Raw genomic sequence first — 12,220 nt, 5'->3', positions numbered from 1 at the left:
GTCATTTTTTGTGTGAAATGGTTATCTGTTTATTTATTACAAAAACTGAGTCATATATAAATTTTCAATAAAAAAGAAACTTTCTTACCTTAAACACTGATGCAACTTCCTTGCAATGAAAATCTGACATTGCTTTGAGTGAAAGTTTGTGTATTCATCAGACATTTCTGGTTGAAAATGATCCATCTTGAATGCAGATCCAGGATACTGGTCTCTCTTTGGAGCTGAATAAGTTTACGCCATCCCAAAGGGGCCTGCTGACACACCAATGCAAATTGAAAAGCAATTAGTCATATTTTCTTTAGCCGGGTAAACTACCTTTTGTAAATGTCTCTTAATCAAGGTTTGTGGAAATGTGCTAGCCCATAGCTCTGGGGGGTGGAGGAATGTTAATGTCTGGAAGAAATTCCCATATTATTTTGAATTGTTATAATTGTAGTCCCATGAGGAAGAATTGTGACTTCTGCTAAGCCGGCTGTGGGTTTGGGTGTCTGAGTGTGCCTGAATGTGTGTAAGCAGTGAAAGGAAGGAGCTTGAGTTCCAGGCTATGGGGAAAACGCGATTTTCTGGTCATTTCCATTGCTCCTCTATAGATGTGGCCGAAACAAAAAGAAAGCTTGTTCAACAAGTCTGGAAGCAGTCTTCTAACATTTATACTTCTCTCTCTCTCTCTCTCTCTCTCTCTCTCTCTCTCTCTCTCTCTCTCTCTCTCTCTCTCTCTCTCTCTCTCTCTCTCTTTCTCTCTCTCTCTCTCTCTCACTCTCTCTCTCTTCCCCCCCTCTCCTCCCTCTCCTTCACTCTCCCCTCCCCTCTCTCGCTCTCGCTCGCTCTCCCCTCACATGCACACACGTGCATCTAACCCAACTATTTATAACATATGAACATATCATAAATTCCATCCAAAACTATGCAGTCGCCTTGAGCCCTCATGTCTTTCAAAATAATAACTTGCTCCGGCAGAAAGCCTTCAGCACAAAGATTTTAGGAAGTTACAGAAAAGTTATCATCGGAACTAAATGAAGTCAGGTGTTAGCCCTCTCACTTCGGGCCTCCAAACAAAGCGCACTTCGGCTCTGGAGGGGAGGGAGGGAAGCGCCCCGAACCCGGCTCTAACCTCTGCCGGGGCGGCCGTAGACAGAAGTCTCCGGCCCGGAGACGGCGGGGCTCGGGCGGCCAGCGCTCCACCGGCCCACTTATGCTGGGGTCGGCTTTTCCCTCCAAGGCTCCTGGCGGACCTGCGGCTCTCCCACGAGACTTGCCCCAGACCTGCAAGCACCCCCGGCCCCTCCAGCTCCGAGCCTCTCGGTATTTCTAGGGGGGCTGCTCGTAGCACCCGCACGCCCCGCAGCGGCGACAGAGCGCGGACTGGGGGGACTCGCCGCGTCCTTCCCCATCGCGTGCTGCCCGGAATCAGCCTCGCGAAGGCAGACGCGACCCCAGGTGCCAAAAGGCCGGGAACCCCGAGGGCCGCGTTGCGGGACGAGGAAGCCGACGATCGGGGGTCGTCGGGCAGGAAAAGAGCGTTGGCGGCGGCCCACGGGCCTTTTGGCTGAGCCTGCGGGGTCGGGTCGCAACTTCTGCCCCAGCAGGATCCCCGGGCCTCGCAGCCAAACCCCTCCCTTGTCCCAAGTGCCCTCCGGAGTCTGGCCCCGACTGGCAGCCACCACCTGGATGCTGGATGCGGGTCTGGGACCCGCCTGCGGAGCTAGGGGGATCTCCCACCTCCACGCCCACGCTCTCCCTCCCCGTGGCGGCGTCTGGCCCGGTGTCTCCCACCTGGACGCTGGCCTAGCGATGGCCGCCTCCGCCGTCTGCCGCGAGCAAAAAAAAAAAAATAAAAAAACTTTGTGCTCAGTCTTTCCCTCTCTATTCTCTCTCTCCCCTTCCCCTCGCATTTTCCGCCCCTAATCCCGGGGTTTTAAAAAGGCTGAGCCTGAAGAACATTCTCTTGCAATTTGGGATTAGATCAAGACGCTCATTAGGGAGAGAAATCGTGCTACTTGATACCTCCCAACTTCCCCCAAGCCCGTGACAGCATCTGGAAGCGAAAGCGCCGGCTCCCGCGTGGCGGGCCCTGGGGACCGCCCGAGCACATTCCTGCGCGCTCCGCCGTTCCTCCTGGCCGCGCCCCCACTTCGGCCCGGCTGCCCGGCTGGCTAGATGCGGCGTGAGAGAAAGAGAGAGAGAGGAGGGAGTGCTATAGCGTTTTTGTGGAACTGAGACGGGCCAGAACCCCGAAGCCGGAGGGCTGACCCAGGCTCACTGCGAGCAGGCAGGCCTGGACTCGGGCACCGCCGAGTTAGGGATGCAGAAGCTTCGGAAGCGCACCCCGCGAGGGCAGCGCTGGGCACCTCCAACTCTGTGCGCCCCAACCCTCGCCTTTTCGGGAAGAGGAGCTTTGCATTTCTTTCTTTAAACTCCGCAACCCTTGGGGCGCCTCGCAGGCTGCTTCTCCCTTTGGGGCCCTAAGAGAGCCGAAGGTGCTTCCCCACTCGAACCAGCGCCGCGCTCTGCGCAGTTTCTTTTCCTCTTAAGGGTGTTTTTTTTTTCCTCCCTTTCTCCTCTGTTTTTTTTTTATCCTGTCGTTTTTTTTATTATTCGTTTTTTCTCTCGCTCACTTTCTCTCCCTTTTGTGAATGGGCTGCGGTGTCTTTGTTCTGAAGAGAAGCGCCCTTGTTGCTGACTTTTGTGAACCAGAGAAGGATCTTGTAAAAACCTTTTCTCCTTTTTACCCCCCCTCCCACCCCTCCTCCTCTGCCCCTTTGATTAGATGTTCCCTCATCGTCCAAAAAAAAATGTAATTTCGTAGGTCTGGCGGCCACTTTCTTTGAACATTAGCTCGCTTTCAGCTCCAACTTCAATTAGAAGGAGTTGATTTTGAGAGATCAACAAAAGAACCGACCAAAGCCTTATTAAAGGTCCTAAGAAGATCTCCCGGGTCCTTTGAGAAGCAGTTAAGGAAACAGTGTGCCCTCCATCATATTCTGTTACCGTATTTTATTCGAACTCCAAAGGAAAGTGTCGCTTGGGGGAGGGGAAAGCACTTTGATGAGCGGCGGCTGGGGGGCTCGAGGGGGACTTTCACAGCGCCGGCTCCCCCTTTGCTTCCCCTCGACCTCCTCGCCCCGTCCCCGATCCATTCTTCGGGGGCCCCAACCCCGCGCGGCCGGGGCAGCGATTCGGAGCGCCCCACGGCGCTGTGCTCGGCGGCTCGGCGGCTCGCCCTCGCGCCGCGGTGCAAAACTTTTCTCTCCGCCTGTCAGAGTGAGGGGAGGAGGGTTAGGAAGAAAGGAGAGGGGATTCCTCGAAAGGACATAAAGTGCCTCATATTCAAGAAGGGGGTGCCCTTTCAGAGACCCTCCTCGCTGAGGATTGGGGGAGCAAACACTCACTCCCTTGCTCGGCTTGCCAAAGTACACTTGAGAGACTTGAGAAGTTTGTTCGGCTGGGAACGGACCCTCTCCAGTACGAACCATCCGGGCCGGTCGCCTCGGGAAAAAATGCTCCTGAGGGAGGTGTAGGGAGAACAAATTTGAAGGCGGGGGACGTAGGGGGGGGGCCCTGGCCACGTCCCACTGCTGCAGTCCACCCTCCTCGGTTGGCTGGCTCCGACAGGAGATCGGGAAGGACACTCGGAGTGAGAAAGTTCCCATCCAAATCTTTCCATTTCAGAAGGTGTGTGTGTGTGTGTGTGTGTGTGTGTGTGTGTGTGTGTGTGTGTGTGTGTGTGTGTAGTTGGGGGGGGGACGCGAAACCCCGACTTTTCTACACTCTGCCCTTTTAAGATTTTGCAAACACCTTCGCGGGACTTGGGAACCCACCCCGGGAGATGTCGGGGAGCAGCAGGTAAGTGGCGGTGCCGCCCGGCGCGCGGGAGCTGCTCGCGGGCGCTCCCGGGTAGTCCTACGGACGGAGCTCGGGGAGCAAGTCCCGCGCCGTGCCGCCGAGCGAGCGGCCTGTGCCGGCACGAGCCGCCCGCGGCGTCCGTCTGCAGGTGGCGGCGCGGCGAGTGCGAGACAAACGCTCGGGCCCGCGGCGCGGGAGCTGGGAGTCGGGGGGCCCGCTCTCCTCTCGCCCGCGGCTCCGGAGTCCTCGCGCTCGCCTGCGGGCCGCCCCGCCGAGCTGCGCGCGGGGAGGGCGAGGAAACCGGTTCTCCTGCACCTCGCCTCCCGGCCGCCACTCCCTCGAGAGCGCCGAGCGGGCGCGGGCCAGGGCGTGGGGTTGGGGGGCGCCGGGGCGGCCGGGGTCCGGCGTCTCTCCCTTGCACGACCGGGGCTCGCGCGCCTCGCCCAGCTCTGAGCTGCTTTAGCGCCCGCGGAGCCCCGGAGTTAGCGCGCGGCCGGGGCGGGGCGGCCGGGTGTGGAAGGCGGGGTGCAGGGGGGCGGGGGAGGGCGGGGGCTCGCGGAGGTAACCCCCGGCTCGGGCTGCCATTGCCCGGCGCCCTGTCACTCAGCCCTCGCGGGGCCTGCGATTGGCAGCCGGTCCCCGTTACGCACTCGCCTCGCGTTCACATACCCGGGGAGGGCAGTAGAAAGGTGATCAATCTTCATCAGGCTACATTTCCAATCACCTAAACAACCGAGCAAGACAAGCCGCTTCGACAAGGTAAAAAAAAACCGCTTGATTTATTTAGTTTGCAAAGTGCCCCCCGACAGGACCCCCCTGGCCCCGGGAGGGCCACCGCGGCAGCGAGCCACCTCCCAGCTCTGCCCACCTCACCTCCCCCTTGCGGCACCTTCGCGCGGTCCCGGACTAGGTGGCGTCTCCCGAGAGCGTGTGCGGCTTTGCAAACAAAGTGCAATAAAGTGAAACCTGGAGGCACACCTACCAAAAAAAAAAACCCTGGAAAGGCAGAGTCGGGCGGAGGGAAGTTAGGAAAGAAAGAACCCCGAGGGTGGGGGGGGGGGTCCGCGCGCGACCGCAGTCGGAGGGTGACCCCCTCTGCCGCTCTGTTTTGCAGGTTGGCTGCCTGGCAGGGTCGTGTGCGGGCTCCAGGTAGATGGTGAGCAGCCCTGGCAGCTGAGGGCAGGTAAGGAGAAAGCAAAGCCGCGGAGCCGCCCCGGAATCTGGGGCGTCCAGAGGTGGCTTGGGCCTCCCCCTTTCTTCAAGAGGGTCTCTGCTTCCCTGGTCCCTTGCAGGGGGCGGGGCTGGGAGGCCGCCAGGCGACCCACTCGGTTCTCCCGGGACCCGTGTATGCCGCAGCGGCCCTGCTCCTTCTACCCCGCCTCTTCCGAAGTCACCAAAGCTGAAGTCAAAGTTTGGATAAAGTCCTGGAAAACTCACACTGCAACCCAAGAGTCCTGGACTTCTCCTTCTGTCCCAAATCTGTCCCCCCTCACTGCTTTTCCTAGATTCTGGGCTTTTTCAGCACAGGCCTAGGTGCCGGAAACGGGGGGAGCGCGAGACGTTTCTTGCAGTTCCATCTTCCCGCCCTCAACTCCCCAAACCCGATTCTGGGCTCGTTAGAGTTCCCTCGATCTGGGGAGAAACATCTGGACATCAGGGGCTCCAGTTCTGTGTTTCTAGCTCCACTTCCAGACATCTAACAGGAGCGCCTCGGGTTTGGAATACCTGGGGAAACGAAGCTCGACCTTCCAATCCCCGCTCGCGAACAGAGGCCTACTTCCCCAGTTTCGATCCATTCATGGTGCTCTCTAGGGCCTCGCATATTCCTGAGACTTTTCAAGGCTCTGGATGTCACCTGGCCCCCGGAGGACCCCACTGTCCTCAACCAGAATGTAACTGAAGGAAGCCCTGACTCACCTTAGACACAGAGGGCCTGCATAGTCAGGGCTCCTAAGGTGACCCCTTTTCTTGCTCCTTGCCTCCTCTGCAGAGGCCCTACTAGGCTGCTGTTCAGGAGCAGTGGATTTTCAGGTTGAGCATTCTTTCCAGAGCTCAGCAAGCACTGGTCCACAGGACGCATGGCTGTGGACTCTGCAGCCGGGACCTGGCCTCTGCTTCCTAGTTGTTGGATGAAACGAACTCACCCGAAGAACTATGTATTCTGAGAGGCCAAAGAGATACTGACTCCAAGAAATCTTACCATGGCTTTCTGAAGTCTCTCTTCGTCCTGCTTTCAAAATCATTTGAAACGAAACACCCTTAGTACTCTTTGCTGCAGGCTGCCTGGTCGGGCACGGAAAGAACATTTGCTAGTGCCCTGTGAGACTGGTTTGCACCAGACTCTATTTTGCTGATGCTTGGGACTTTATACACCCCGCCGTTCTGCAGACTTCCCCCACCTGGCCTGAGTTTCAACAGCTTCTCTACACCTTGCTATTCGTGCATTCAAAGCCAGAAAACCAGCCATGCGATCCTTAAAAGTTTGCTTTGCAAAGAAGCTGGTGGCTGGGCCTTATAGAACTCCGATGACCCCCTGCTCAGCTCTTTAGTGTTGTGCCCCCTCTCTGATCAGTGGTGGCTCAAATGGTTTCCATGTGTCTCCTGTCTCCGTAGGATAGCCCCCAGAAGGAACAGAGGCTGAAGGACTGCGCGGTGGTGGGAGACCGCACTGCGCCCGTCTGGCTCCCTGGATCCGTCGGGGTGCCTCCACCCGGCTGTTAGCATGATGTCTTACCTCAAACAACCCCCATACGGCATGAATGGGCTTGGCCTGGCTGGGCCCGCCATGGACCTGCTGCACCCTTCCGTGGGCTATCCTGGTGAGCATCTGCACTCTTTTATCCACTGCCTGTACACAATCTTGGCTGATCCCTAACGTCTTGGGTTAGAGCCCACATTTTGTGTCCCAGCAGGCGCAGTATTTTAGTTGCTTAGTCTGTGGGACTGGCTGCAGGAACATAGAATAGAGTAGCAGGCACTATAGACAGCGGGGTGAGGCAGGTGGTCTGAAAACACGTGTCCTCTTTTGCCCTTTCTCTCCAGGCAGAAAGGTGACCTGGCTCCTGTTGTGATTTTCCCCACTGCATCCTATCCCCAACCTAGGAACCTGTGATTCTGGCCCTGAAGAGCCAACCATGGCATGCGCCTGTGTACATTTCTTTTCACCAAAACCCAACAAGAAATGTCTACTGGGGCCTAGCACAGCCGTAGGGCGTATGCCTTGCACTCGTCCAACCCCGACAGACGGGACACCGGTTCGATTCCCAGCATCCCATATGGCTCCTAGTGCCTGCCAGGAGCTGTTTTTGAGGGCAGAGCCAGAGTAACCTTTGAGCCCTCCGGGTGTGTCCCCGCCAAAAAGAAAATAAAAGAAAAAGAAAAAAATGTCGACTTACTGGACAGGATAAGACCAGCAGGGCTTCTGGGAAGCTGCAGGCTGAATAGGGGAAGGTGTTTCTTTTTCCCATTAAATAGATCTCTAGATCTGTGGCCTCTACCGACTTTTGCACCGCTGGTATAACTGGGTCGGAAATCCTGGTTTTTTAGTTCTGTTTTCAACACATATATTCATTCTCTCAGAAAATGTTTTCGAGGTCCTGTCTGCTTACCCCTGTCTCCATCCTCTAACTAGGGAAAACGTATTGGGGATAGGAAATCAAGGAAAGAAATAGTGTGACTTTCCTCTTAACTTCTAAGATTCTAATCTAAAGGAACACCTCAGGAATATTGAATGCTGGTTACCTGTGCACAGATGTGCTTTCTCCCACCTGTGGCCTCTCAGGCTTAGCCTCTTGGGGATATTTCTTTTGCTAGGAACAAGGTGCTTCCCCACTCCCCGTACTCTCCCCCACTCCTCTACAGCCCTGCTCAGGACTTGCGGGGAGGGGGTGGCTGCCCAAGCTTTCTTGCTTTGGCCACTGCTGACCAGAGGCACTTGTCTTCTCAGCTACACCGAGAAAGCAGAGGCGGGAGCGCACCACCTTCACGCGCTCGCAGCTGGACGTGCTGGAGGCGCTCTTCGCCAAGACTCGCTACCCTGACATCTTCATGCGCGAGGAGGTGGCACTCAAGATCAACCTGCCCGAGTCCCGAGTCCAGGTGTGCACAGCAGAGGGCTAGTCCGAGAGGATCCGGGAAGGGTGGTCGCTGTGGGGGCGGGCCCACAAACCTTGGGTAGCCCCTCTCAGACTCCCCCTAGCGCTCAGCCAGGGCCTGGAAGAGGAGGCTGACTAGCTTAGAACTCTGGATCAGTTGGGCCCTCTTACCAGAAGTACCTTTTAGGGTTGCCCGGAGGGCCCAACGCTTTTCAGTCCTCCTCAGACCTGGTGTTTTTGTTTGGGTCTTGAATTCCACCCCCGCCCTCACACTCAAGCCGGAGATCCTGGAAAAGAGTGGAGCTTAGCCAGAGCTCGTGTCCTGTCCAGGAACGCGTTCAGTACCGGCGTTCAGTTCTCTCTGTTTTGCCAGAGAGAAAACCAGACGAAAAACTCAGTTCTGGCTTTGCTTTAATTTGTTGTTTTGCTTTATTTAAAAATGATTTTCCCTCGATGGGAAGGCCCCCAAATAATGTTTGGAGTTTAACTTGGAACTTTCCTCTCGCCTACTTTCCCTGGAGGCTTGAGAGAAAATCTGGAAAGCCTCATTGTGTACTATGTACAGGGCCCGTCCAGAGGAGTGAGAACGTTCTGGCTGATTGTCCTATTTGGTTTACCACTTGCAGTCAAGGAGCCCAATGAAACTCTGCCCAAGCCTTTCTTCTGGGCAGACGTGAGAACTGCCTCTTTTCAGACCCCGCCCTACTTTTGCTCCCACTCAAAATTTCGCCCTACCTAGAACTCAGACCTCTCCAGGCGCCCGACAAGACTAGCCTCAGCATTGGGGTTGGTTCTCTCTCCCAAACCCGAAGGCCTGTTCGGAGCATCCGATGTTTTCAGAACTCTAATCACATAAGACAGGGTCTATAATTATACACAGGGGTGCTAGGAAGCCACAAACAGCCACAGTTTAGAAGATGCCTATGCTTGTGGCTGCAAGGAAGCTGGAATCTTCCACTCTGGGGCAGAATTTCACGGGGAGGGGTAGGCTTGTGGTACACTCTCTGACTCTGGAGTTGCTAGATATAGACGGGTTTTTGATCAAAAGGATGGGGTAGAGCTGGGAAGTTAATGGCAGGGTGGGAGCAGAGATTGGGGAGGGGTGGAAAAGCAGGTGGGCGAGGTCGTGAGATCCTGGGTCGCGCGTACACCCAAAGGGAAGGGGAGCCGCCAGCGTTCTCCTCGCCCCCACCCTGCTAACATGCACTCTCCGCCCGCCCGGACGCAGGTTTGGTTCAAGAACCGCCGGGCCAAATGCCGGCAGCAACAGCAGAGCGGCAGTGGGACCAAGAGCCGCCCCGCCAAGAAGAAGTCGTCTCCGGTGCGGGAAAGTTCAGGCTCCGAAAGCAGCGGCCAGTTCACGCCACCCGCGGTGTCCAGCTCCGCCTCGTCTTCGAGCTCGGCGTCCAGCGCCTCCGCCAACCCCGCAGTCGCCGCCGCGGCGGGTCTGAGCGGGAACCCGGCGGTGGCCGTGCCGTCGTCGCTCAGTGCGCCGGCCGCCTCGTCCATCTGGAGTCCGGCCTCCATCTCGCCCAGTTCGGCGCCCGCGTCGGTGTCTGTGCCCGAGCCTTTGGCCGCGCCGAGCAACGCATCTTGCATGCAGCGCTCGGTGGCCGCTGGCGCCGCTTCAGCCGCAGCCTCGTACCCCATGTCCTACGGCCAGGGCGGCAGCTACGGCCAGGGCTACCCAGCGCCCTCCTCCTCCTACTTCGGCGGTGTGGACTGCAGCTCCTATCTGGCGCCCATGCACTCGCACCACCACCCGCACCAGCTCAGCCCGATGGCGCCCTCCTCCATGGCGGGCCACCACCACCACCACCCGCACGCGCACCACCCCTTGAGCCAGTCGTCGGGCCACCACCATCACCACCACCATCACCACCACCAGGGGTACGGCGGCTCCGGGCTGGCCTTCAACTCCGCCGACTGCTTGGATTACAAGGAGCCTGGGGCTGCTGCTGCTTCCACGGCCTGGAAACTCAATTTCAACTCGCCCGACTGTCTGGACTATAAGGACCAAGCTTCCTGGCGGTTCCAGGTCTTGTGAGCCCAGGAGAGGAAGAGGAGAAGAAACGCAACTACCTGCGCCCTCTGTGGTCCCCGTCCTGTTGCTGCTGCTGTACCGCCCGCCTTTGCCTCGGCTTCTCCAGACCTGAATTTTCACCTCCTCAAAAGATGTCCATAACCTGCACTGCCGCCCTCATCTTTGCGCCCCTTGCTTGGGGGGGGGGTGTGGTGTGCAAAACCGACCCACCCCGTGGATGAAGGGACCGGTGCTTCGGCTTGGCCCACAAGTTCTCGGAGGGAAGCGCTGTGTGCTCTCCCCTCTTCAACTCCTAACAAACTCTTCCAATCAGTCTGAACTGTTAGTATGCACTTGCATTCTGCAGGGTCTCTTCCCTCTACTCGCTGTTTGAATCCTATGCTTTTATTTATTCTTTCTGGACACTGGAGTCACTGACTGGCATGTGTCTGCCCATATGGAGTGCACCCACAGTCTACCCCAATTAAAAATAACCACTAAGTGTTTCTTTTGAGAAGACTGCCGCCCCTTCAGTTGCCACCCTCCATCCAGGCCTGCAGGCCAAAGCTTCTGGGCCTTTTCTTATTCCCAGCGGCAGTGCTGGGGCAAGGTCCAGCGGAGTGCCCCCACACCCTAAACCCCTCCCGCACTACCCCACCCTGCATAGAACTGGCTCAAGCTTCCGCCTCAGCGGGAATGCTGTACATAGTCGGTCCGTTCCAAGGACCACTTAAACTTTTTAGTTGCTGTTGGTTGAACTGAACGTTATCTGGATTTAGCGCCCAGAAAAATAGAACTTTAAGATATATACAGCATATATAAGTATATATACACATATATAAAACAAAAACAAAAATATTTTCCTTTTGCCTTTATTCCTCGATGATGGCGCTTTTACTTTTTCAGTGGTTGCAGAGCTGTCCTGCCCCCTCACACTTCCTTCCTCTGTATATTAATTACCTACAACCACTGGGTTCCAGGAGTCTATCTGGGCACGAGGGTTGATAGGGAGGATCTCAAGTGAGGAGGTAACAGCTAAGTCGGGGTACAGGAGAGCAGGCTAGGCTGGGAGAAGAGCCTTTCACCAGTTTAGGTATGCAGCAGTTCTGGTTTAGAGACCAAAACCAAAAACCGTAAAAAAACAAAAACAAACATAAAAACAAACAAAAACAAAACCCAGCGTTATGGAAAAAAAACAAACCAACCCAGCCCGCCCCCCACCCCAGTTCCAATTCCTCTGTCGGCTCGTCTCTCTTTAAACAACCCTGTTTTGTCTAGTGAGTTTTTAGTGCACCTTCATTCTCCGAAATCTTCAGGAGAGTCCGCAGTTGTGTATCCATTTTGGCTTGGGCCGTTTGTCAGTAGGTGGGAAAGTAATTTGTAAACTTGATTTGTCCAATGTGAAGATCACAAATTACTTGTTGAAATGTAAGGCAGTCCCCCTCCCCCTTTATCTACATTACTTCCCGAAAATAAATGCAAATTAATGAATGGCTTGTCAGTGTTGCTCTTCTGATTCTAGTCCCAGGTCCTGATCTCGAGAGGCCCAAAAGAAGGAAATTCTCTTGCTAATAGGAGGCGTTTGAATGACCCGTGTGAGCCGGAGGGCGAGAGGCTAGGCGAGGGGAGCCCCCAGGAAGGTTCTCGGAGGGCGTGTCTGCGTCGGCCGACCCCTTCCCTCCCCCCAAACGCTTTGACCCTCCTCTTCCTTCTCTCTACCCAGGGCAGAGACAGGTGTCAGGACTCAATTCTTGAAGCGGTTGCTTTCTCTTCAGAGCCGGGAGCCTGGCACTGATTTCTTCACCCTAATTGCCTGCACCAGAAGAGGGGAGGGGAGAGGGTCGAGAGGCGGGAAAGGACAGCTCTGAAACGCTCTATGAGCTGCTCCCCCCAAAAGAAAGAAAAAAACGAAACGACCATAGGAAAAGAAAAAAAAAATTTTTTTTAACTAAAAGGTGATCTCTGTCCTGCATTTTGGCAGCAACCAACCTTCCTTTCGGCTGAGTTGTCCCGAGGGGGCCCCTCGGCGTGGGGGAGTCCTTTCTCCCACGTGCTAAATTGTCCCTCTTAAGCCTACCCCACCCTCCAGAAGTAGCCAAATTAACCGTCATTCGTTACAGTGAAGGATCTTTAGAGTACAAACCCTAAATCTAGGAAGGTGTACAAGGGCCCATTTCATTTGGGCCTGGCAAGAGCATGCCGCAAGGGTCGGAAAAGGGGCTGTTCTCCTTGCGCCCGGGGAGGAGGATGATGGTAT

The 12,220-nt window shown here is 56.0% G+C and overlaps 1 protein-coding gene across 2 annotated transcripts; it reads left to right on the top strand.

Annotated features, from left to right (window-relative positions):
• Positions 1-6,568: 6,568 nt before the first annotated feature.
• Positions 6,569-9,987, top strand: OTX1 (orthodenticle homeobox 1). 2 transcript variants are annotated; one of them, XM_049784750.1, is made up of 5 exons: positions 6,569-6,665; positions 7,793-7,944; positions 9,169-9,344; positions 9,429-9,494; positions 9,525-9,987. In XM_049784750.1, exons 1-5 carry the CDS (start codon positions 6,569-6,571, stop codon positions 9,985-9,987), a joined length of 954 nt encoding a protein of 317 aa, XP_049640707.1. The 2 variants fall into 2 exon arrangements, with proteins under 2 accessions (XP_049640707.1, XP_049640706.1); XM_049784749.1 differs by having other exon boundaries at positions 9,169-9,987.
• Positions 9,988-12,220: the final 2,233 nt, after the last annotated feature.

Source organism: Suncus etruscus, chromosome 12 (assembly GCF_024139225.1).
Source record: "Suncus etruscus isolate mSunEtr1 chromosome 12, mSunEtr1.pri.cur, whole genome shotgun sequence".
NCBI lineage: Eukaryota > Metazoa > Chordata > Mammalia > Eulipotyphla > Soricidae > Suncus > Suncus etruscus.
The sequence above is the reverse complement of the archived record's forward strand: the minus strand, read 5'-3'. Positions and strand labels throughout refer to the sequence as shown.